Here is a 27,594-nt window from a genome sequence, read left to right as displayed (position 1 = left end):
TGACTGTTTCATAGTTTCAGTAAATGAACAGAATGCTACTATATAGGAATCTATTGAATCACTGGGATTACAAAGATGTGCATTCTCCTTTGTGTGCACAGCTGTTTAAAATAAGAATGGATACTGAACGACCACCAACAAAAATAAATAAACAGGAATCAAAAGGAAAAGAAGGCTCTGAAGACAGAAAGATGTGGGAACCATAACAGGCAGTCAGTGACTTAAATATAGCTTAGCAGATATCACTTTTTTTGATTACACAAAGTTTTCTGGCATACATTAGTGAAATTTATACTAAAGATTTTTAAGACTAAAATGGTTACTGTCTAATGCTTTTTATAATCAAGGCTGGAAGTGAATATGACACTGAACTGTCATAAATAGGTTTTGTTAAGTTATTTAAAAATTATGTTATGGAGGTTCATTGCATTCATCTTTGGTCTGTCACTGTGTTTTTTATATTGCAGGAACTTCCTTTGAATGTCATCTGTTATATCGAACTTTGGTTGTCCTCTCCTTCTGCCTGTTTTTCTTAGACAAGGTAGTTACTCTTTTCATAACTTGCAGGAATAATAATATTCATTTCCTGTGGAAGTTACAGTTTCTCATATCAACTACCAACATACTTTGGTGCTAAGAACAATCTTTCTCCTTGTTGGGTTTGCTTGTGGTACTGTTATTTATGAATTCATTGTGTTCTAGGTTGAAATATACATTTTTTGCTTAGAGAACTATTTTTATTTATGTTATGACTTTTATTTTGGCCACTGTATACAACTAGCTATCACTATTTTAGTCACTCTTTTCCTCTCAAGCTATGGAGAGTAATATGATAATCAACTGGTTTTGTGCACATTTTATGGTGTTCACTATGATTGGAACAGATAATCTCTGGAAGAAAACTTGTTTAGATTTTGAGGAATGTTGCATTTGCAAAAGGAGATCTTCATGCATTATGTTAAAACTACAATATTCTTGGACTCTAATAGTTATTCTTCTGGCAAGTATAGTTTTTGTTGCTGCTCCATGAAGATATTGGAAGTAATGCTTTTGCCTAAGGCTTTACCCTTATAATGTCATCTTACTATTCACATCCCACCAGTTTATCAGTCAGAAAACTATTTTTAGTAGTTTACCTATAAATCAAAATGTATGTCCACAGCAGTGCACACCTTAAGTTTCTGTTTAACTCTATTTTTATTTTCACTCAATATCACTCTATACTTGCTACAGAGACAGCTTTAAACTCAAAATTGTTGAGTCTATTAACTCTCTGCATTACTTCATCTATGGCTGAACTGAATAAAAGTTCGGACCATATGCTGCCTAATTGTTTTCTCTTGAACTGCTTTGAATACACTTGTTTAGATACAGCATTTGGAGTATATGTAAGGGATTTGGATTTTACTAATTAGAGTTCTTGGTACATTACTTTCTCATATTATTATCACAGTTTTCAACTTTGTAGAGTATCAAATACATTTCTATATCAAGAACAGTAATAATATCTTTTCTTTCATTGCATACTTTCTCCATACTCATTGAAATTAGTGGTGATCCTGTCTATTGAAAATCCATACTGAGGAGACATCTTTTTTCAAATCACAATATTCCTGATACTTTTTCTATGTTAAATTTAATCAGAGAATGCTCAAATAGTTTATAACTGTGCAAAAATTATTAATTATTAATGATGTTTCTTACAGATGATTCATTTTGTTAAGTTGTGCTTCACTTGTTCTTCATACCTGAAGTTTCTTTTTCATAATGGGCTTTACATAATGGAATGATGAAAGGAAAAATAATGTTTGTCAAGTGTGATTGAGTGTAAAGCCATAATGTCTGTTATATGGCTCTAGCTAACATTTTCAGTCAAAGGGGGTGAAGTACAGGTTTGCGGAGGGGGGTGAGGTGGGGGAGGGGGGGGGGGGGGGTTGGGAGATGATGGTGGTCCCAGCAGTATCTCTCCAGAGCGTAGAGCCAGATGCCAGATGTAGCTATAGAATTCACCTTTATCATTCATAAGAGGTTTATAATGTCTTGATTAACTCCACAGAACTGAGAGTACTTTCTGATAATCTGATGTACAGAGTACAACATATGATTGAATGAAAGCAACAAAATACTTGTGTAATTTCAAGAACCAAAATTTATTTTGAGGTCCAAGGGAGACTCCACAGCTGTCCCAAAATTAATATTAACTAACAATCTGCTGTCACATCCTGTCATATTTGTTAAATTTTGCAATGTAGTTTACAAAGACAGTTAATTTTGAACAATAGGTAGGTAGCTGCAGTAACATCATTAGAAAGAAATTTTAAAAATTCTTCATCATCTTTGAATGGATTAAAAAATAGAGCCACACTTGCATCTCAGTAACCAATATTTGTTTTGCATATTGTTCAAAGTGGCCTTTTAATGGTGTACCATTCAGTCCTTTGGCTTATTAATCTTTCACATGCTATCACATTTAAATTATATGTACTACAGTGAACACGAAAAACATGCTGAAGTAGAGATTGAGTATATGATATAAAATTTTTTGTACCACAGCTAAAAGAGAAGAAGAATGTTGTGCACTCCTATATTTTTGTTGACATTTTTATTTTATATTACACTAATAGTAAGAAAAGAGCTCTTCCTGGTTCACACTTAGAAACTCAGATGTTGCAGGACTATGTATATTTACTGAGGCAGGGTGGATATCACAAAGGTCATCATCCATGTCAGCACATATATTACGTAACATTCATTCAACTACCAGAGACACAAGAAGCTGCAGTCCACAGTCTTGTCAAAATGGAGAAGCAGGTGGGTGGAGACAACACTAATGTTATTGAGTATCAGTCTAAGATTTCTGTTCTAGAATGAAAACATGCATGGAAAATACAATTAAAATATAATTAATTTTGTTGAAATGTAAGAAACAGAAAAAACCACAACATTTTATGAAGATTACATGCCATTTGAAAATTGTGATGAGTTTACAATCAAATTTTCTTACTGTACTATTTTCTTGGTACTTTATGTTGGAAATATGAAGGTGGTGCAGGAACATGGATTGTTTGACCAACTAAAAAACAGCACAATGCTGGGAATTACAATTGGAGATACACTACTTATTCTAGCTCATAAAATCAAATTGAAAAGAATGAATGATTTGATTTAAATCATTATGCTGAGCTCCTTGCTGCAGATATTGGTACTGGTTTTGACTTTGCATGTTGTTTTTCATATATTATTGCGCACTTGTCAGACTTGATTTTGTAACGTTAAGTCAGCACACTTTTGTCCTCCACATCTTGTAACTGAGAAATATAACAACGGAGCTAACTTGTTGTACCTTGATGTATGTGTCATATTATTAAACTTATTGCTACAGTCAATTTTCTCTGTTTGATCATACCTTATGCAGCATTGTACAGAGCTGACTCTCATATTTAGAACAGATATGATTCTTTAACTCTGTTCTTATAATGTTGTTTTATTAATTTTATTCCTTAGACCATAAGAACACTAGCATTTGAAAGTGGTGAATATTTGGAATTGTTAATTTATCATCCTATTGTTAGTGTTATAGCTGTTATTGATTTTCAATTAACTTTTAAAAGGGGTCATAATGTAGTAAATGATACAGTTTTTAATTCATTTTGTGTGCTAAGCTTAAATTAACTGTTTAAATTCATAAACTATATAATTTTGTAACTAATTTACAAATTATTGTATATTTAGTAGCCAGTTCAGAAATTTTTGTGAGGCCCACTGTTCAATCAGTTTAATTAATGGATTACACATTGCGTACATTATTTAATGTAATTTTAGCTTCAAGTCTCTTAGTTCATATGGAACATCATAGTTCATAAGTGATTCTTTCTTTTGACCACTCTGTTATGTGCCCTAAACCAAACTAACATCACATGTTTAATGTAGATGATTATTCATCTATTAAGCTGACACTATTTTAAAATGCTTGTGAACCAGTAAATACATGTTATGCAAATGTGTTTTGATTAACTGAACCAACAGTTATTCCCCACAAGCTTTACTAGGTATACACATAAGTATATATATTATTGTAGAGTATGCACCCTAACATCTTGTGCATATAAGAAAAATTATAAATTATGATATGTTCATTTCAGGATGTTACAGTGAAGCTTTGGGGAGGAAGGTTTTCAAGACCAGCAGACCCTCTTCTTGAAAAACTAAATACATCCATTGACTGTGACCAGAAAATGTGGCATGAAGATATTAAAGTAAGTTAGAAAGTGTAATTAAAGGAGAACAGAAATCTTGTCTGAATACTAATATTTGGGAAGATACACCACTGGTTGTGTGATTAATAGCTCTTGGGCAGTTTCAGCCTATATCATCAACATAATCTTGTGTATTATAAGTGGGGTATCATGTGATATTGGGATATGTATGTTCATGAAAGGAACATTTGTGTTTAACACCTATCATTAGAGGCAGAGCACCAGCTCCTTCCAGAGAAATAATTCTGGCAACTGGTTTGCGAGACATTGCAAGTATGCTTTTGCGGGATAGTTTGCATCTATCTATAGGCATCTGCCAGTTCAGTTTTTCAGCATTTCCATGATGCTTTGCCTTGAATCAAACAAACCTGTGACAGGCAGTCATCCCTTGTATACATTCAATATATCTTGTTAATGTCACTTGTTACAGGTCCCACATATTTTAGGATGGGCTGCAAAAGACTCATGTAATGTATCTCCTTTGTGGACCAACAATATTTTCCTAGTACCCTACCAATGAACCAAGCCTGTCTCCTGCTTTAACTACAATTGAACTTACGTGATTTTTCTCTTTGGTAATTTATGGAAATCATGTAGAATCTAAATCTGGATGACTGGCTAGGATTTTTTGCCATTGCACAATATCATTGGGGACATCTGTAAGAGACCAAAAAGGTTTTCTTTCTCTTGTTCTTTTCAAGAAAAGGACAAGTTCTATTGATTTTGTGATCAGTGCTTTCTGTTCCTGAAATTAAGGAACATATTGACAAAAGAAAGGGCAAAAAGTTAAATTTGATAATTGGATGGTAGCCTAAGTCACTTTAAGCTCTCAATTAACCGACCTGATTCAATGATGTCTCGAACGTAAAACACATGCAAATTTTTGAATTTATTTCTTAATTCCATTTTCTTCTGGGAGGGGGGTTAATTGTGAATCTTCTGATCAGTTTCATGTGGCATCTCATGGCTTTTCTGGTTTCAGGTCACTTTTCTGTGCAAACAAATTATATCTCTTTCCTGCAATGAATTATCATTCTGTTGACCATTGATGATTCTTCCACCTTTAGGGGCAACCTCCCAACCCAAGTCCAAAAGAGTATCACGAAACTTTTATCTCCTCCTCTGCCTTCTTGACAAGACGATTCACAGAATCAGGGCAATTCCTTACAGTGGAAATTTTGATTAATATCAAAGATGCTGCCTCTGGATCATAACAGTTACTGGTTCCATGGGTGTCAGGCTATAAATCTGTCATGCATGATAGGTCCTAGAAATTTTCTGACAGTTAATACTGGATTTGTGTTTACCGATGTTTTTTATGAGTAAAAATAAATTACACCATGAAATAGATTCTTCTTGAAAGGGCAAGTCCCTCAGTAACTGGCTGATTGTGCTGACTGTCATATGACATGAAGACAAGGTACTGCAGTTATCTATAATGAACTAAGTTCTGAGAGAAGCTGCACAGTATTGGGACAGATTATGACAAGATTTTAAAGTGAGGCGAAGATTTCCAGCTTCCTTTAAATATCCAAACATGTAAAATTGTGCACTTCACATAATGGAAAAAGTTATATCCTATAACTAAAATATAAATGAGCCACAATTTAATTGAACAGCTCATACAAATACCTTGGTGTAACAATTTGTGGGAAAATGAAATAGAACAATCATGTAAACTCAATTATAATTTAAGTTGGTGATAGACTTGGTTCATTGATGGGATACTAGGGAAATACAATTGGCCCTTAAGTGAGATATCTTATGAAACATTCGCACAATCCATCCTAAAATATGTGGCACCTGTAAGAGGAATCACTAGCACAGTTTATTAAACAGTTACAAGGAATGGCAGTATGACTGTTGCAGATTTGTTTGACTCATGGCAGAACATCATGGAGATGCTGAAAAACTGAACTGGCAGACACTTTTAGACAGATGCCAACTATTCTGTGAAAGCCTACTTGCAAAGCTTCAAGAACCAGTTTTAAGTAGTAACCTAGGAGTATACCATATCGTCCTATGTATCATTCCTGCAGGGATCACAAAGACAAAATTAGACTAATTTCAGCATGTGCAAGACCATTTAAGCAGTCTTTCTTCCCATGACCTATATGTGATTGGAACCAGAAGATACCTTAATTTCATGTTGGTGCACAAAGTGTAAGTGTAAATATAGATAAAGAAAAGGGCATATGATCAATCAAATCTTGTCTAGAGAAGTACTATATTGTTCAAAGCAATCTTCAGACTTGAGACAGCTTTTGTTTTAATGAAGATTTTCTGCTTGTCATTTACTAATTGACTTTTAATTCAATATTTATAATGTTTAACATTTATACATGCTCTTACAAATTACATTTTTGGTTGGAACTCTATTTTCTAGTACAACAACATTACAAATAATGCTAGTTCAGCACTTTGAGGTGTACAAAAGCAGAAGGATAGTAACCAAAGCAGTAAGTGCTGCTGTCGACATTACATGTATTGATATTGCAGCAGTAGCAGAACATTAATTAATATATACTAACACAGATGACAGTGTATTCTTGACTGGTAAACTAAATTAGTCTGTGGGTGGGCATTTTAGAAGTGAGTAATTTAAAAGTAGTGCAAAGGGTTTGCTTACACCAATACGTTTCTGCACCTTATGGACCGAGTGTAGAATTTGTACCTGTAAAATGTATCTTTTTCTGAATTTCCATGTCAAGTAAACCGAAATTTGCAGCATTTTGAGTGAAAGGCTCGGAAGTGACTTTGTGTTCATTATGACTACTTTTTAGATGATAGATACTGCAGAACAAAACATCACATTCAGTGCAATATCAATTTACATTCAAAACTAACCTACATTTTTATTATCCACTCCTGGTCATCAACAGAATGTTCCTCAAAAAGACGGCTTCACAAACCATAATTGCTATTATTTGAGTTGATAACATTCAAAACCATTCTGAAATAATAGTTATCATTGAACTTAATGCATTGGTATTGCAGTTGTCTAAATAAATTAAAAATTAAAATTGTAGGTGACATTAACAAAGATATAAGGAAAACTCTACAGCTCAAAATAACCTTGTATTTTGCTATTTAGAGGCATTAAAACAGACATTTAAAAGAGTCACCAGCTTGCCAGAAACTAGTGAATGTGTTAAAATACTATTGCACAGAAAACATGAACCATACACTTACAAGAATAATAACTACAAATTCATCTGCTACTGAATGATTTTTTTTTGTGTGTGTGTGTTAAACCAACATATCATCATTGTGCACATTAAACAATATTTTTACCTAACAATAATTGTTTCATATTGAATATGGCTGTGTCAAACAAGCAGAAACATTACAAAATGTATGCAAACAAACATCAGTGGGCAACAAAAATAATGTAGCAACTTTCACAGATTTGGTACAAAATGCTGACTGGAGTGCCTGTGGTGTTGACAGCAAGGCAGATACATTGATGGTTCTCTGTGATAGTGTTAGGATGTAGCTTTTCCAATCAGGTTTACACCTATGCAGCACCAATGAAAAAAAATATAGTAACAAATGTTCAACTTTAGGAATATAAATCTTCACAAAAATAATAAAACAAAACAACTGTTTGCAGAACAGATATGTTATTTTATGCCTGTTTCAGACTAAATAAAGAAATTCTCTGTAAGGTTATTTGTGAAGCTAAGAAAGTACACAACAAGCAATTTATAACAATTTCAAGGAATAAATATAAAGCCATTTGGGAAGTTACTAATGAGACAGATGGGAAGAAAAGCAAGTGTCATTCACCAAGTTACATTAAGAATGGAGACTGTGTTAGCTCTGACCCAAAATAAATATGTGAAATATTTAATAACCACATTATAAACATGAATAACAAAATTTCTTCTGTAACTGGTGGTCCTGTGGCCTCTCTCTGGTCATACCTAAAGTTATGTATTAAAAAACTGTTTCTTGGACCAGTCACACTAGGCAAAATTTGCAGTACTATAATGGAGAAATCAAACTTATACTCAAGCAGCTGTGATGATATATCCAATTACCTTCCCATACAAATATTGCCATTATGTGTCTTACCTCCTAACAGACATAATAAACTGCTCCTTGCTGTTGAGCCAGTCCTTAAAAATTTTCAAGATCACAAAAGTGGTTCCTAAAGTTAAAAAATGTGAAAGGAGTGATGTGATAACTGCAGACTCATTTCAATCCAATCAATCATTCTAAGGTTCTTGAGAAAGCAGTATATGACCATATTATTATGTTCCTGGAAAGCAACAATCTATTGAGCCCTGACCAATTTGCCTTTGTAAAAGGGAGATCAATAAATGGTGCCCTATATTCATTTTGCTCTCAGTGACAGAAACCATATAATAGGAGTAGTCTTTGACCTCACAAAGGCCTGCAGTCTCAACAACCATGAATTACTTATGGAGAAATTAATGGAGTATAGAGTTAGGTAAAAATGAAATGGTTTGGATAATATCTCTCAGACATAGTACAAAGAGTTGTAATCAACAGATCAAATCTCTCTGAAATAGTGCAAATAATTGAAATCACTTCAAGAAGTGTTTGGAGTATACAGTCATAGGAGCAAGTCATAAAACCAAGGTTTCCATAAGGTTCAACACTAGGTCCACTTCTGTTTGTTATATTTATCAGTGATCTGCCCCAAAACATTCAGGAAGGTCTACCAGTAATTTTTGCTGTAACACCAGTATATCCTAATGGGTTCAAATCAATGTGCTAATGAAATCCATAACATAATCACTGGTACAAACTCCAAGCTGCCAACTGGTTAAACACAAACAAACTGTTAATGAAGAAATACACCTCCATCACTCTGCAACAGAATATAAAACTGCTGTCTGAAGTGTAAATAGGCAAGCCTAGTTAACATGGAAATTATTTTTATTTCTGGTGTTACTGTTATGAATTTCTCAGTTCACCTCAAGACCACTTTTGATATTAATCACTAACATTATTAGGGAGCACATATATTGGCATGTAAGTCTAAGAGTCCCAAGATACCTGAAGAGGCTTCTGGCAGATGTTTGGTTATCAACATCATATAATATTTCTACAGCATAATTCTGTGGGATACATGTTTTTCGACCCTAGATGCATTTCTCCAGAAGATTATGCATAGGACAGTACTGAGTGAAAGTGATCACAAGGAGAGAGAGATTTTGAAAAATAAAGTACACTCAGTTGGACACACACAATGAGGTTCCAGTGAGGTTCTAGCTGCGAAGTTCCTAGGTATTTAATGGATAATGAACTGAGTTAGTATCTTTGCTGATTAAATCATAACCAGGAGAATTGCTTGTTTTCAGGGACCTTGTGAATTTGATATAACTTTGACATTTGATTTGTAAAAATTTATTTCTCCAGGTTGAGTATGTAACAAATGTCTAAGTAATTCCAACAGGTCTGCTTCCAGTTGACTTTTTTTCTCCCTGTGGTTTCAGAAACTGGTGGGAAGAACATAGTGGCTACTGATTTGAATTTGACATTACCCCACTGCTGCTGTCATCATACAGCTGAATGAAATTTGCCTTATCATGTTTGTTTCATGTCTTCATGCTTTGTGAGACATCATCTGTAAACAATGCAATAGTGGAACCTAAATACTGGTTTGATGGTGGGCTATTTAATCAGCCCAGACTGCATTCTAAAAGGTTCACAAGTCTCACTCAGGTAACTGAACTACAATACACTGTTGATGCTGATGCTGCTTCTCCAATTCACACACCCACAGAGCTGCAACTGTCAGTAAATTGTTTCTATTTTGCATATAAACAGTTTGGTCTGACCATCAACATCCAAAAACCAAAAGTACTAGCACAGCTCATAGAACTGCCTTGGCAGATTTCAATATCTCTATGTACAGTGTACCTCTGGAACAAGCAGATCACTTCTTCTGTCTAGGAAGTATATTATTGACTAACCACTCATCAGTAAAGAATGTGAAGAACACGGTGCCTGCCAAACATGTTGCTTTTGGATGTCTCCTACATTGAGTCCTCCTGAATAAAGAACTGACACTTTGCACCAAAGTGATAGAGTGTCAAACAGTTGATGTTTTTACCTTGCTCTATGACTGCAAACACAGGACTTTGTTATCACTGTAATCTTAAGAAACTAGAGTGATTCAATCAACAGAAGCTTAGATAAATTATGAACATGAAATGGGATGACTTCATATCAAACACCAAGATTTTTGAGAAGGCAAAGATGTACAGTATAGGTCCCATCAGTATTGGTTACAAATTCAGATGGATGGGTATGAGAAACAACAGACTTCATTGACAAATTGAAGTGAGTACAGTAGAAAGCCCTGTGAAGCTTCTCAGAAAGGCAAATTCAAGAAGCACCTAAAGTATCAAAACACTCCACTGATGCAAAACAGCAGAAGATAGTAAACATTGGTGCACAACTACTTCATCTCTGTCTCACATTTTGAGAGGGGAACATCAGAGGCACGAAAATGAAAATTGTTAGAGATGCAAATTTCACGAGGCCCAGCCATGCCCTCCACCCTCTATTTTGTTTAATGTATGTGGCTGCTTGTCTCATGCCAGGATTGCTCTGCTAAGCTACTACATGCATCTCCAGACATGAATTGTGATTCAATAACAGAAATGCAGGAAAAAATGAAAACTTGGATCTGAGGACAAGACGACAACAAAAAACGACATTCTGAAATACTCTCTTCCTCTCAGCATCTACTTCAATTGTCCCTGATCTTCAGTAAAGAATAACTGGATTCATAATATGATAAAACTATTTTTGGTAAGAATTAAATTTCTCGTATATTGTGTGCCCTTGGTAAACTTCTTCCCAGTTTTCATCCTGTAAAACTGTTCACTTCCCTTCAAATGATGGAAGCTTCTGGCAGAAATATCAACAATTTAGGAAAACACAGATTGTTGCTTACCATAAAGATGACATGGGAAGTTGGAGACAGGTACAATTAAAAGACACTCGTATATAGCTTTAGGCTACAGCCTTCATCAGTAAAAGACACACACACACACACACACACACACACACACACACACACACACACACACACACATAATAAGCAAGCACAAGCACACCTCTCTCTCTCTCTCTCTCTCTCTCTCTCACACACACACACACACACACACACACACACACACACACACACACACACACAACTGCCAACTCCAGCCCTTGGGCCGGAATGTTAGATCATGTGGGATGCAAGCAGCAATCTGGAAGGGGTGGGGAAGGGGAAAGGTAAGGGGAAGGGAAAGTAGTATGGGTCAGGAAAGAGAGAAATGCTGTGTAGTGTGCAGGGACTAGGCTGCCAACAGATGCAGCGTCAGCAGGTTGTGAGGTAGGGAGGTGGGGAGAAAAAGACCAAAGAAAGGAGAGGAATGGAGAAGGACAGGAGGGATGCATTGGCAGAGGGGTGGTAGATGAGAGTAGGAAGGAGATGATAGTATAAAGAGGGTGAAAACTATTGTGTGGAGAGTGTGGGGAGGGTATGTTACTGTAGGTTGAGGCTGGGATAATTATGGGAATGCATAATATGTTGTAAGGATAACTCCCATCTGTGCAATTCAGAAAATTTGGTGGTGGAGGAAAGGATTCAGCTGCCTCAGATAGTGAACAGCCATTGAAATCAAGTGTGATATATTCAGCTGCATTCTGTTCCACAGGATGGTCCACTTTGCTCCTGGCCACAGTCTGGCAGTGCCCATTCATCTAGGTGGACAACTGGTTGGTAGTTATACCAATATAAAAAGTTGCACAATGATTGCAGCAGAGCTGGTAAATGACATGGCAGCTTTCCCAGTCCCTGATGGGGCAGCATAAACCTGTGACTGGACTGGAATAGGAAGTGCTGGGTTGGCAAGGGGCTGGGACTGTGAGTGGGGTATGGATGGCCTAGGATATTGTGAAGGTTGGTGGGCAATAGAACACCAATTTAGGAGGGGTGGGAAGTAACTTGGTAGGATGTCCCTCATTGGAGGGCATGATGAGGGATGAAATGAGGGATGGCCTACCTGAGATACTTCCCACGTCTCCTCAATTGGTGTTCTGTCACCCACCCAACCTCCACAACATCCTAGTCCAGCCCTTGCCACTCCCAATCCCAACCCCTTGCCACAAGGGTCATATCCTTTTGGAAGAACCAGGTGCAAAACTTACCCAATTCACCCACCCAGCACTTCAATGTGTTCTCGGCCTTCCAGAAATGATTTGAACCAGCAAAAAACTTGTGCTCTTGATAAGGAATATTCCCCATAGGCATGTTTCAAGTATTCAAAGGTCACACTCACGGATTCTCCTAGTTTAGCACAATACTTGACTGCATAACATAGTTGGAATTCTGCTGTTCCATTTTTGTAACTCACAACAAAAACACAATTTAACTGATGGCACTCTCAAGAATCACACGATGGCAGTAAAAAGCTGAAACTTGGACTGAGCATCTGGAAGGAATGAACACACTGGTCTATGCAAGTAGAACAACACAGCATTGTGTAATCTTACCCTCCTACACATCACCAGTAGTATTTCAGTCTCTTGAAAAAGATTAATTGCTTTGTTTCAAACGCATTGTGAGGAGTAAGATGTACAAATAATTTTGTTACTTATCCTCATTTTCTCATTGTTGGCTGCAGTTTGTTGTGTCTAGGAGTAGATTCTTCAGGATGAAGTTTCTTAGCTTTGTGGGTTCCAGTTGACATGATAACTAATGAAGTAATTTCTGTTTATACGACTTTTTTTTATTCCATCCCACTTTTCTATGTCACACTGTCTTTACAGTCTCCACTTTAAAATACAAATTCACATTGCTATTGCCAAACATAAAAATACTTTCTATTTGATCTGAGACATGTCCACCACTCTCTACATTCTGCAGTACTAACAATATTTCAAAGAGTTTACAAAATGTAAAGAGTTTACAAACATTCTTGACAAAAGAAGAATTTTTTTTTTTTTTGTCAATTTATTTATTCATCCAGTAAATCTGTACAGATTGTCGAATGTCATTTGCATGACACATGTGTGTGTGTGCGCGCCCACACACACACACTTCTTGCTTCATGTCTGTTGTACTTCACACGGTTTACGAATTCTACCACCGAATAGAAGCAGTGATCTAATAAGAATGCCCTTGGGGATTTGTGAAACAGAGAAAATGAAGAAATAACTTTAATATTATGTGGCAGACTATTGTATACTTGTATTGAGCTATTTGTACTGGAGGTTTTATAGGTTGTTGTCTGTAACGACTGAACATGGAGTTTGTCTTTTTGCCTGGTATTATGTTCATGTACATTACAGTCTTTATTTATCTCTTTGATGTTTTTCCTCACATATTTACTATTTTATAGAATAAAAATATGGAGAAAAGAGGATGGAAGGTTTTTGAAAGAGCTGCCTACATGAGTCAGTTTGGTTTGTATGGTGCATTGCTCGTACAGCTCTTTTTTGGGTGTGGAAGATTACTGAGCTAGTAGCTGTGGCACTGCAGAATATAATTCCATACTGTAGAATACTGTGGAACTGGGCAAAGTATACAATTCTAACAGTGTGGAAGCTTGCTTTGTGAGCAAGTAAGCGTAGGCTGTAGTTATATTCGTTTTTGTTATACCGGTATGTGTCTGCCATTTAAAATAATGTTGAAACCACACGCCTAAAAATTTCTGCTTCTGGGATGTTCAGCCATATGGCTGCCTCTTTAGTGGTGCTTCTGTTGGTTTCTTGCACCCCATCATTTTCGCAGATTTTCTAAGCTTGCTCAGTCTCATTGTCTGTTTCTATTTGATGATTTTCGGTCTCATCTGGTACAGAGATAAATGGTTCAATTCCAGCCTTGAGAGATGTCACTTCTGTTACCACACACTTCTTATTTGTAGAATTAGACACAACACATTTGTCATTGAGAGGTATGGCTACCGAGATATCCTGCTTCAGGTGTAGTTTTTGACCTACTACCGTATTTCTAAAATCTTGCAAATAATGACTTTATTTCCCACTCTGTTGAGATTGGGGAATCTTCTTCCAAGTTCACTTATATCCATGAATGTTGCATTTCTAAACTGTCTGCAGATATTTTGAACGTCTTTGTTTGCTTTTTGTACCTCTTTATTTACACAGGACCAGTTTGGTAGGTCATGGCGATGTGTCACTGAAAAAAGATCACATTTGTGTTTCTGAACTCAAGCAATCTTTTCTTAAGAGAAATCATGAGTTCCTTTGTATTGTTCGTTGCTATTTCATATGTTCCAGTGAGGAAAACAGAGAAGTCATTTATGCTCAATTCCATGCCTGTGTCTGTATATGTGCAGATGGATATGTGTGTGTGTGCAAGTGTATACCTGTCCTTTTTTCCCCCTAAGGTAAGTCTTTCCACTCCCAGGATTGGAATGACTCCTTACCCTCTCCCTTAAAACCCACATCCTTTCGTCTTTCCCTCTTCTTCCCTCTTTTCTGATGAAGCAACCTTGGGTTGCGAAAGCTTGAAATTTGTTTGTGTGTTTGCGTGTTTTTTATTGTGTCTATCTATCAGCGCTTTCTCGTTCGGTAAGTCACAGCATCTTTGTTTATATATATATATATTTCTCACATGTGGAATGTTTCCCTCTATTATATTTATATCATTTATGGGTAGTTATGTAATTAGATATATGAAAACATGACAGATATGTAATGAGTTATGCAAAATATAAGTTTTCATTCACTGAGTTTCTTTATTACAAAGGGCAGCTAACCCTCTGACCGAACAAGCTGAGCTATCGTGACGACATCCCCTAGACCAAGGGCAGCCTTTAATGACAGATGAAAAGTTAAATTTGGCCATTACAAAATTGTCCCATTTGCACCGTATAGCAAGCGGAAATTACATCTAGAAACAATGAAATTAGTAAAATATACGCCTCGATCCATAAGCAATTGCAAGCTCCAGCTCTCGACAAAATGCTTTCATTTGCTTGCTTCCCCTGAAATTATCGGCAGATCGTGATGTATTTACGAGACAACGAAGTTACTTTTCCTAATGATATTCACAATAAAGAAGATGAGTGTGACATATGTTACTTCGTACGTCGCTGGTGGTGCTTGGATTTTTTATACTCTGAACGTTTTTATGACAGATACCAGCCCACGGGATACAATGATTCTCTTGAAGCAAAAAAGTAAAAATAAAAGAAAATGGATGTATTAGGATTTATATGTTTTTCATATAAAGTAAAAAACATCAATTTGTGAATGCCTTAAAATCTGCAGGTATTTCATTTAACAGTACATGTGCATGTATAACTTCAATGGACAAAGCCAATTGCATGGTAAACATGCTGAAAGCCTAATAAATGAACATTTAAACCAAACATCTATTGTTACCATTTCACCAATCTGGGCTGATAAACCTTTTATTACAGGGTTCATATTTATTTAATGAAAGACTGTTGGATTTAGAAACAGATGATCACTTGCTGCTGTCCTGTGTCCTCTTATTCTTGCAGAGAATATTACTGTGGGGAGCAAACCAAAGCTAGACATCAGGAACTTTAGGTGATCTTGACCAGTACTATGTCACGATGAAATCAATATTGAACTCTCCACATGCAGTGACTTCACAGTTATTTCTACTATTTCGTATCAATACAACAATATGTAAAAGACAGATTGCTACTCACCACATAGAGGAGGTGTTGAACCAACATCTACTGTATGTGATGAGTAGCAATTAATCCTTTCCATACTGTTATTATTTCACCCTAGACTTTCCATTATTTTAACTGTTATTAGTCAATTTTTAACTGCTTACAATGACTGTTAAAGCATCCACCATTGGGCGCATTTATACTGTTATAAGTACTGCCTTGTATGTTGGCAAGTCTATTATTGAAGTACAGCACTTAGAGAGATTTTCAGTGTAGTACTCTTTGACCTATATGGCCTGGAACTTTGTTTATATTATCGAAACTATATTGTGCCTACAATAATTGTCTACATCTAAATCCACCTATTTATGTTACTTTGAAATTATATTCTGTTATACATAGACAAAGTGATATTGCAGAGATTTAATGGACAGTGCACTTGTCACATCGATTGTTTATAGAAATTACTTGTGCAAGACATTTAGATGTAGGTCATCCAACATGTTGTCCAACAACGTGAGACATGGTGCATCAGTCACATCCCTATGTGATCATCTTATGCTGTTGAGCAACTCCTGAAGTTGACCAACCAAAACTATTGCTTGTAAAAGAAATCTCAGTTTAGATTAGATATAAACAGAATACTAGTTGTGACTAACACAAAAAAGGAGGACTGATTTAAAGTAAAGGTTTGGTTTCATACACTGGATGATGATAAAACAATTGCTGAATATTGATGTATTTTCCTAGTTGATATGGCTATTGCACATGGCAGAGAAACATTCCTGAATGTCATCAAAAGAGGGTGCAGTAATAATACGCATAAAGTGTCTCTCTTTAACAAATGATGTTCTCCACACTGAAACAAATTTATAAAGCTGCTCATTATTCTGAATAAGCCTCATAAAAGTGATGTAGATAACCAAAACTACACAAATGTTACAAACCTGTAAAAGCTACAATTAAAGCTGTAAATGCATAGAAAAAGGTACATATTTTTTCAATTTTTGAAACCAATGGTAAGATACTCTGTAATGTTACTCAAAGGAAAATGAATAACTTCAGTTAAGAAAACAGTGTCCAATTCAACAACTTTCAAGCAAATCCATCTTGTGCTGTGAAGTACACAGGCACGCAGCAATGTAAACATACATACTTGCTCAGCCATTTGTAATAAGTGACTACATTTCACCAGCACTGCAGCTCGAATGAGGTGAGAGGTTTTGTCACGTGGAGTGGATTATGTGTGTAAGGAGACAGTGAGTAGGAGTAAGCGGTTAGAAAGGTTGACTGACAGCTGAGAGGAACATATAACAGATGCAAGGCACAGGAATGTTACATTGGTTAACTTATGCTGTCCACATGCAGGGATAGTTGTATACAGTACACAGTGATGCGGAGGACTCAAAAGGGAGGTTTGGCAATTAAAGAGGAAGGATGATACTGTGGAGACAAGGGTGTGAGTGTAGAATGAGTGAATTTAGGGTCATGAGGCAGGGTGGATGTGGGGCAGAGGCTAGCAGAGCCTGGCCAGGAGGATAATAGGTTTGAAGATTGTGTTGTAAGGATAAAAGTGAAATGGAAAACACAAGGAAAAATTTAAATATGCAATAAGAATGATAAAATCATATCTGAAACATTAGTCAGCAACAAAGAACAGATGACACAAGGAATAGGATGGAAGAAAGCCATATGGTGATATAAGCTTTGTAAGGAAAGTCTTTGGTAGAGTATAAATAATGGCATGTGTAAAGGTAACAACTTATTGAACAGTTCATGCACTCTGTCATCAATTTTTAACATGGTTTCCAACACTGTACATTCCCTTTATTTGCTGCATAAAATGGTTAAAACAGCTTACTATAATATTTGCAAATGATTTATATTCATCTGCTATATCATGGTTCATTACAAAATACAGTATTTGTACTTTCATATCCTATCCCACCATTTGTGATACAAGGAAATGTTTGGATTTGGTGTTATATCTCATTCACATCTCCTTCCACTGTTCCTCTTTCATCTGCAATCATCTGTATTTTTGTCAAAGGAATGTGAGTATGTAATTCATAGACTTTTATGTGATTTAGCTCACTTAATTGTGAAAAAGTAAATCAAGTATTTAAAATGTAATGGAAAATTATTACAATTTTTAAAATGAAGAATATCAATAAAATACAATTTATTACAGGGAAGCATGGCATATGCAGAAGCATTAAGACATGCAGGGTTAATATCTGCTGATGAAGAAGCCCAGATTAAAAAAGGACTGCAAGAGGTAACCAATGAATTTACTATGACCATTTACTCAGGCATAAAATAATTATCATTTAATCTTACCTTATTCTGGTTTTATTCTTTTCATCTCAGTTTAGAGATTTTAGTGAGTAGGTGCTTATATTTGTACATTACCCCTGAATTAATTTCAGCCATAAATATATTTGTTTCCTTTGTCACATCACCCTGTACAGAATGTATGTTAGCTACTAAAATTTTCGTATTTTTCTCCTAGTGCTCTGTTTAACATAGTGTTAAGGACTTACCAGTACCATTTTAAATTGTAATATTGTTTCAAGTGATTAAAATATAAACCAGTATATTGTTGTGGAGATTGTTTCTGAGAGATTATTGTTTTGTTTATTTATTTTTATATTAGGCACCTAATGTTTTTTAGTTGGTAAGTATGTAGAAATTAACTTTTGTTTCATTATTGTTATTATTATTATTATTATTATTATTGTTGTTGTTGTTGTTCATTATCATCATCATCATCATCATTACAGAGCTAAAACTTCTACTGACCGTAGGTATCAGATTAAAAAATTGTGTAGACGTGTACCCCTTCCTTTGAGACACTTACTATGTGTTTATGAAAATGTGATTTAGTACTGAGGTGCCATTTGAAAACTATCTTTTACACTCAAACTGTTTTATCAAAATATTTAAGTTCCCTGTGATTTAAGAGAAGTTTGGAAAAATGTGGTGATTTCTTTCGTAACGATACAGTGGTTCACAGATTCAGAATTTTTAATGGGATGTATGGAGGTATTTAGTGGATAACGCGGAGATTTTGTGCTCATTGGTATTACGTATTAATAGCCCTGAGCAAAGTTCTGTATGGATATCTACTACCTTCACACAAAATTAATGAGACTGATTCCATTGCTAAAGCTGTGTTTACACCTGTGCATCTAGCGCCTGGTCACAATGTCACTGTTCTTGCCCTTACACAAGTAGAGGCACACGTGTTAGTTGGAGGACTTTTCCATCAGATGTGGGTGTGAATGATTCCACTCATACCTGTCTTCATGCTGGATGCCTAAACTTCTATGTGGGGAAAGTTGCAGCTGCAAGGCAACTAGTTTGCAAGGTGCACAGGTGTAAATGCACCTTAAGGAAGTATTTGTGTGGCCTATTAGTGCATGCCTCTTTTCTGATCTTAGACTGGGCCCTTGCATTGTGACCAGATTCACCAAATTCCATCAACTCATGGACAGTGAATCTGCAGTTTCCTACAGATGTATTCTTGTGCTCTGCCATAAAAATGTTTGTAGGAGATTTGACACAACTGAAACAAGATTGGTCCTACAAATTTGTGTATTTACCAAGTATGCTATATTAATAGTGGTTTCTTTCAAAGTTGGACATGTTTGAGACTACACATTTTTGGTTTTATTCTTTCCACCCCTCAGGAAACTTCTGTTTGTTACTGTCTGTGGGGCTGTATAGGACCTGAGCTCATTTTGCCTTCTGGTGGGGTGCAAGAACAGATCTATAGTAAATTGCTCATCCACTGCATCTGAGTTGACAGCTTAGATGAAACCATTCAGATGCCAAGGAACCAATTCAAGATAAAGAGACACTTGCACACTAATATGGCAAACAAATAGTTTCTTGAAACTGTGAGGGGAAAGAAAAAAAGAAAAGTGATCATATGGCATTGTTGGCCAGGAGACCCCATTCATGGGATTATGGCCACTGTATTGCAAGTCCTCTTTAGTTGACACCACATTGATGACTTGCAAGTCAATGCTGATGAAAATGGTGATAAAGGACACGCAACACCCAGTCCTCTGCTAGGAATCAAACCTGGGCACCCTACATTGTAGGCGATAACATTACCGCTATACTACGAAAGCGGACAATGTGAGCAAGTTAGATTCTTTTGAGATAGATTGTATTTATGACATGTAGGTGTGTGACCAGAGAAAAGAGACAGAGAGAGTGCTGAAAAGAAAGAAAGAAAGTACTAGCAAGAAACACAAAGGACAAACAGGAACAAAATATGAAGAAGAAAATCTTTTTAGTCTCTCTACAGAATAATGCTGTTATAAATAAAATAGAAAGAAACTTCCACATGGGAAAAATGTATTAAAAACAAAGATTCCAAGACTTACCAAGCGGGAAAGTGCCGGCAGACAGGCACATGAACAAAACACACATGAACAAAACACACTGTGTTTGTGTGTTTTGTTCATGTGCCTGTCTGCCGGCACTTTCCCGCTTGCTAAGTCTTGGAATCTTTGAATAATGCTGTTAGCTATACAACCCTTTCTAATAACAATATGTAGGACATAACTTTACATCAAGAAATATTCATTTACTTCTGTGCTTGTCAAATATTAAGAATCTTTATCTGATCATTTACAACAAAATACAGTTATCAGAGATACAGAGAGCCACTGCTGCCAGAGGTGGCAGTGCATACAAGATGCAGAATGCAGAACCATAAAAAATTGAAATTGGCATTTCCCATATTTGGAATTAGTCAGGTTAGAGTAGAAACTTGAGCTTTCAGAAATTTGTTACATCATCATGTTCAAGGGATTACTGACTTAGTGAAATATTTAATTTTTCCCTAAGAGTTAAACATTTCACTTATTCTATGACATACACAATCTAACTTCAATGCAAAAATTTAAAGAAATGATTAACTGCTAAGATCTTTGAGTATATACTGCTGGCCATCAAAATTGCTACACAAGACAGTATAGAAAATAACTAAATTTTACTTAACATGAATACACAGTGTAGTAGGAAGAATACTTGATTAAATTTGTAGGTGTAAAATTTGGTACACCATGCTGCCACCTCTGCAGCAGTGGCTCTAACAAAACTGGGAACTGAGGTAAACTGACCTGGAATGATGGATTTGGTTACATCATTCCATGCTGCTTCAAATCTATGCTAGGGATCATCAATCATAGTGGCTGGTAAGAGATGGCATGCCAGTCGCTTGGCAACCCATGACTGGACATTTTCAGTGTGTAAACCATCTGGGTAATGTGCATGCAAGGGCAATGGTTGAACAATTGCTGTGCTGCGGAAAGTCGTGATAACATTGGAAATATGCAGTCTTGTATTATCTTGTTGAAAGATAGTATCATGACAGTCTTGAAGATTGGGTAACCCTTGGTCTTATCATGTCATAAATGTAATGTCTGCTATAGAAATTACCAGCTATGTGAACCAAAGATGATTGTACTGTGATTTGTTGTAATTTGATGACAAACAGCAGTTGCTGTAAACAACAGTCCTGATGCTGCCAAATTCTGATAAATGATGACAGAAACTTCTCCTTCGTACATGAGGTATGACACAATATTCTCACAAATAACAATATTATGAAAATGCCAGATTGCTATTTGGCATACAGAGGAGATGCTGACTCACAGACAGGCACAACAAAAAGACTACGAGTTTGTAGTTCAGCATTGGAGGTCAGAAACAACAGTCGTGTGTGTGAGCTGTGCTTGCACGAATACTTTATGTGTTTTCTATGTTAGAAGAAGGCCATTTGGCCAAATGCTCACATGTTTAGCAGTCTTTTTGTTGCTGACTCACAGACAGGCACAACAAAAAGACTACGAGTTTGTAGTTCAGCATTGGTGGTCAGAAACAACAGTCGTGTGTGTGAGCTGTGCTTGCACGAATACTTTATGTGTTTTCTATGTTAGAAGAAGGCCATTTGGCCAAATGCTCACATGTTTAGCAGTCTTTTTGTTGCTGACTCACAGACAGGCACAACAAAAAGACTACGAGTTTGTAGTTCAGCATTGGTGGTCAGAAACAACAGTCGTGTGTGTGAGCTGTGCTTGCACGAATACTTTATGTGTTTTCTATGTTAGAAGAAGGCCATTTGGCCAAATGCTCACATGTTTAGCAGTCTTTTTGTTGTGCCCGTCTGTGAGTCAGCATCCCGTCTATATGCCAAGTACCAATCTGGCCTTTACGTAATTCTGTCATTATTGAATCCACGATTTTCCCCTGTTTGAACTATCTTTTCTCCTACACAGAATGTTGATGGCATTACTCCTACATTCTTTATGTTGTTGCAATGAAATACTAATCATTTACATATCCATGATCATAGTACACTTTGTGCCAATTTGACATTTGTTACAAGCCATCTTAATGGTGCTGCAATGACCAGCATTGCATATTGTATAAAAACCACACATCAATTGCAACAGGTACTCATGCGCGCATGCATGTGAGCGCACACACACACACACACACACACACACACACACACACACACACACACCAGTTGTATGTGGACATTCCATATAAAACCGTGTATCTCACACCTGATATGAACTAATCAAAAAAGAATAGATGATAGTAACGTAAAAAAAAATGTAATTACCTGTTTATAAGAGATGCTGGGATTATTGTTCATGGCCATCCAGGCCACTTGGCAAGAGATTTGATTAAAGATGATTAACTGGTACATGAGGCATATTGGTTTTATGTGGAAAGCCCTGTATATATATCTACATCTATACTCTGCAAACCACCATGAGGTGGATGGCAGAGAGTACATCCCATTCTACCAATTATTAGGGTTTCTTCCCATTCCATTTACATGTGGAGTCCAGCTTGAATGCTCTTATGCATGCAGTAATTATTCTAATCTTTTCCTCACGATCCCTATGTGAGTCATACATAAGGGTTGTAGTATATTCCTAGAAGCATCATTTAAAGCTGGATACCAAAATTTTGTTAACAGAATTCCTTAGGATAGTTTATGTCTATCTTCAATAGTCTTCCAATTCAGTTCCTTCAATATCTCTATGACACTCCCCCATGAATCAAACAAACCTGTGAACATGTGCTGTGCTTTTCCATATACATTCAATATCCCCTGTTAATCCTATTTGGTACGGGTCCAACACATTTGAGCAATATTCAAGAACCATTGCACAAGTAGTTTGTAAGCAATCTCCTTTGTAGACTGATTGCACTTCGACAGTATTATACCAGTAAATCCAAGTCTGCCACCGGCTTTACCCACAACTGAGCCTATGTGATCTTTCCATTTCATACCCCTGCAAAGTATTACTTCCAGATATTTGTAAGAGTTGGCCAATTACAACTGTGATTCACTGATGTTATAGTCATAGGGTACTATGTTTTCTCATTTTATGAAGGGCACAATTTTACATTTCTGAACATGTAAAGCATGTTGCCAATCTTTGTACCACTTTTAAATTTTATTAAGATATGACTGAATATTTATGCAGAGTCTTTCAGATAGTACTTCATTGATATTGGTAATTTACTACTGATTTGGAAAGTATTCACTTTGTGCTGCCTAGTGTCTTACAATACCAAAACTTTCTTATGGATTCTTAACTTTGCATTTATGGAGAAACATTTTCCTTGACAAGTTGCAGTATTACTCCATACACAGAGCATAAATACATAAATGGACAGATTCAGAACATTCAGTTTTCTGCACATGATTCAAAGAGGGCATGTTATATCACTTTATTTTTTTAATTGTTAAACTGTCATTGGTGTGGTGAGAATGTTTTCATGTGAGCAAACAATATGACATATGTGACTGTAAGAGGCTCATATACATCAGAAAAAATAATTTCTGCTAAACATGTCTCCCACATTTCTACATGTCATAGTTGTAGATAGCATTACATTAACAATAAATTACTAAGACAGAACAAGAAAAAGACGTTGGTGGTTATCACAGACCAGAAAAGTTGTTTCAGATTCTCTTTGTTAATACATTTCCTGATCTTTTTCAAATGTCTGAAGATTTGCTTTGTTGTTGTAACTGTGAACAGATGTGTGAGTAAGTGTGTGTGAGTCAGTGGACAGCATGGACAACAATTAAGAAAGGCAATGTGATTCCTCAGTTTCTGCCAGCGTATTTCTTGCTCGAACAGTCCAAGGGTGTACTGCCAGTTGATAGTGTCCAGCGGGCACAATATTTTGGCTATCAGACATGTCACCATCGACAGGTGCACTGAGGAACTGAGCTCCTGAGGGTGGGCAGCCATATTAAATCCTCTCCCCTCACGAGGCATTCTCTCTGCAGTCCGTGCCTGCGCGTCAGTGGTCGCTGAGGCGCTGGCATTGGCATGCGTGGTGGCATTGGTGTAACTGACTCGTCCGCCTTAGTCACCTGTTTGTTTCCTTTGCTGAGCATTTTTTTTTTAAAAAGATGATGCAATTACACTGGCGCCACTACAGACGCTGACGCCAGCATCTCAGAGACCACTGACGCGCAGATGCAGACCACGGAGATAACGCCTCGCAAGGTAGGGGATTTAATACGGCCACTCGCCCTCAGGAGCTTAGTTTGTGAGTGCACCTATGGCAACATGTCTGATCGCTGAAATATTGTGCTTGGTGGACACTATGGACCGCCAGTACACCTGTGGACTGTTCTAGCAAGAAACACAATGTTGCACAACAGACATTTACATACAATTAGATGAATGTTTGCAGAGAATGTGGCACAGCATAATACTGTATGTAAGAAATCCTGGAGATACCAAAAGGTATCAGATAGATTATATAATGGTAAGACAGAGATTTAGGGCCCAGGTTTTAAATTGTGGGACATTTCCAGGGGCAGATGTGGACTATGACCACAATCTATTGCTTATGAACTGTAAATTAAAACTGAAGAAATAGCAAAAAGGTGGGAATTTAAGGGGATGGGACCTGGATAAACTGACTAAACCAGAGGTTGTACAGAGTTTCAGGGAAAGCATAAGGGAACAATTGACAGGAATGGGGGAAAGAAATACAGTAGAAGACGAATGGGTAGCTCTGAGGGATGAAGTAGTGAAGGCAGCAGAGGATCAAGTAGGTAAAAAGACAAGGACTAGTAGAAATCCTTGGGTAACAGAAGAAATACTGAATTTAATTGATGATAGGAGAAAATATAAAAATGCAGTAAATGAAGCAGGATCGACACGAAGTGCAAAATGGCTAAGCAGGCATGGCTAGAGGACAAATCTAAGGATGTAGAGGCTTATCTCACTAAGGGTAAGGCAGATACAGCCTACAGGAAAATTAAGGAGACCTTTGGAGAAAAGAGAGCCACTTGTATGAATATCAAGAGCTCAGATGGAAACCCAGTTATGAGCAAAGAGGGGAAAGCAGAAAGGTGGAAGGAATATATACAGGGTCTATACAAGGGTGATGTACTCTAGGGCAATATTAAGGAAATGGAAGAGGTTGTAGATGAAGATGAAATGGGAGATATGATACTGCGTGAAGAGTTTGACAGAGCACTGAATGAGCTTAGTCGAAACAAGCCCCCGGGAGTAGACAACATTCCATTAGAACTACTGACGGCCTTGGGAGAGCCAGTCCTGACAAAACGCTACCATCGGGTGAGCAAGATGTATGACACAGGCGAAACACCCTCAGACTTCAAGAAGAATATAATAATTCCATTCCCAAACAAAGCAAGTGTTGACAGATGTGAAAATTACCAAATTATCATTTTAATAAGTCACAGCTGCAAAATACGAACGTGAATTATTTACAGACGAATGGAAAAACTGGTAGAAGCCGACCTCGGGGAAGATCAGTTGGGATTCCGTAGAAATGTTGGAACACGTGAGGCAATACTGACATTACGACTTATCTTAGAAGCTAGATTAAGGAAAGGCAAACCTACATTTCTAGCATTTGTGGAATTAGAGAAAGCTTTTGACGATGTTGACTGGAATACTCTCTTTCAAATTCTAAAGGTGGCAGGGGTAAAATACAGGGAGCGAAAGACTATTTACAATTTGTACAGAAATCAGATGGCAGTTATAAGAGTCAAGGGGCATGAAAGGGAAGCAGTGGTTGGGAAGGGAATGAGACAGGGTTGTAGCCTCTCCTCGATGTTATTCAATCTGTATAATGAACAAGCAGTAAAGGAAACAAAAGAAAAATTTGGAGTAGGATTAGAATCCAGGGAGAAGAAATAAAAACTTTGTGGTTTGCCGATGACATTGTAATTCTGTCAGAGACAGCAAAGGACTTGGAAGAGCAGTTGAACGGAATGGACAGTGTCTTGAACGGAGGATATAAGATGAACATCAACAAAAGCAAAACGAGGATAATGGAATGTAGTCAAATTAAGTCAGGCGATGCTGAGGGAATTAGATTAGCAAATGAGACACTTAAAGTAGTAAAGGAGCTTTGCTATTTGGGGAGCAAAATAACGGATGATGGTCAAAGTAGAGAGGATATAAAATGTAGACTGGCAATGGCAAGGAAAGCGTTTCTGAAGAAGAGAAATTTGTTAACATCGAGTATAGATTTGTCAGGAAGTCGTTCCTGAAAGTGTTTGTATGGAGTGTAGCCATGTATGGAAGTGAAACATGAACAATAAATAGTCTGGACAGGAAGAGAATAGAAGCTTTGGAAATATGGTGCTACAGAAGAATGTTGAAGATTAGGTGGGTAGATCACGTAACTAATGAGGAGGTATTAAATAGGATTGGAGGGAAGAGAAGTTTGTGGCACAACTTGACTAGAAGAAGGGATCAGTTGGTAGGACATGTCCTGAGGCATCAAGGGATCACAAATTTAGCATTGGAGGGCAGTGTGGAGGGTAAAAATCGTAGAGGGAGACCAAGAGATCAATACACTAAGCAGATTCAGAAGGATGTAGGCTGCAATAAGTACTGGGAGATGAAGAAGCTTGCACAGGATAGAGTAGCATGGAGAGCTGCATAAGACCAGTCTCAGGACTGACGACCACAACAACAACAGCAACAGTGAGGAAGACCGGACAGATAGCTGCACATAAACAGAGAAATGAACAGTTTATGGAAATAGTGTGACTGTAACATAAGATATCAGTTTAGTTTAACACATTATTTTGGATTACTAGAATCATATTTACTGATATTATTTCCTGATATATAGGAACAATGGATGACTCTAACATGATGATAATCATGGGGTAAGCAGTGGTTGTGTATAACACTTTGAGTTGGGTCCTCTTAACTTATTACTTGATATGGAGCAGGGCCTCATTGTCAATACTCTGAGATCAAAATGCAGTTGGAGAAGACAAAATGTAAATGTTGTTCTTAATGGAAGACATTCTGTACAGTATTCTCCACTGGAAAGTACTTACTACTCTGGTGCATAAGAGAATTTCAAGGCAGTACAATATTTTGATTGATGTAATTGATTTTGTGTATGAAAAAACATAAAATATAAAACAATATGAATCTTATACTAATTACTGAGTGATATCTCCAGTTTCATTTCATGGACAGGTTTTTACTTCCAGTACTCCATTCAAATTATGTTTCTATTTATACTTTTCCTTACAGATATGTAAAGAATGGCAAGAAAATAGGTTTACAATAAAGAGCTCAGATGAAGACATTCATACAGCTATTGAAAGGAGGCTGAAGGTAAGATTA

General features: G+C 36.7%; 1 protein-coding gene across 2 annotated transcripts in view; it reads left to right on the top strand.

The window, feature by feature from the left end:
• The first annotated feature begins 2,718 nt into the window (after positions 1-2,718).
• Positions 2,719-27,594, top strand: part of LOC126271222 (argininosuccinate lyase) — an 83,823-nt gene continuing 58,947 nt past the window's right edge. For both annotated transcript variants that reach the window (XM_049974134.1, XM_049974133.1), the window contains exons 1-4: positions 2,719-2,811; positions 4,143-4,256; positions 18,093-18,179; positions 27,502-27,585. In XM_049974134.1, coding sequence (XP_049830091.1) covers positions 2,800-2,811; positions 4,143-4,256; positions 18,093-18,179; positions 27,502-27,585 — 297 coding nt within the window. In that variant the 5' untranslated portion in view covers positions 2,719-2,799. The remainder of the gene's footprint in view (positions 2,812-4,142; positions 4,257-18,092; positions 18,180-27,501; positions 27,586-27,594) is intronic.

Source organism: Schistocerca gregaria, chromosome 1 (assembly GCF_023897955.1).
Source record: "Schistocerca gregaria isolate iqSchGreg1 chromosome 1, iqSchGreg1.2, whole genome shotgun sequence".
Taxonomy (NCBI): Eukaryota; Metazoa; Arthropoda; class Insecta; order Orthoptera; family Acrididae; genus Schistocerca; species Schistocerca gregaria.
The sequence above is the reverse complement of the archived record's forward strand: the minus strand, read 5'-3'. Positions and strand labels throughout refer to the sequence as shown.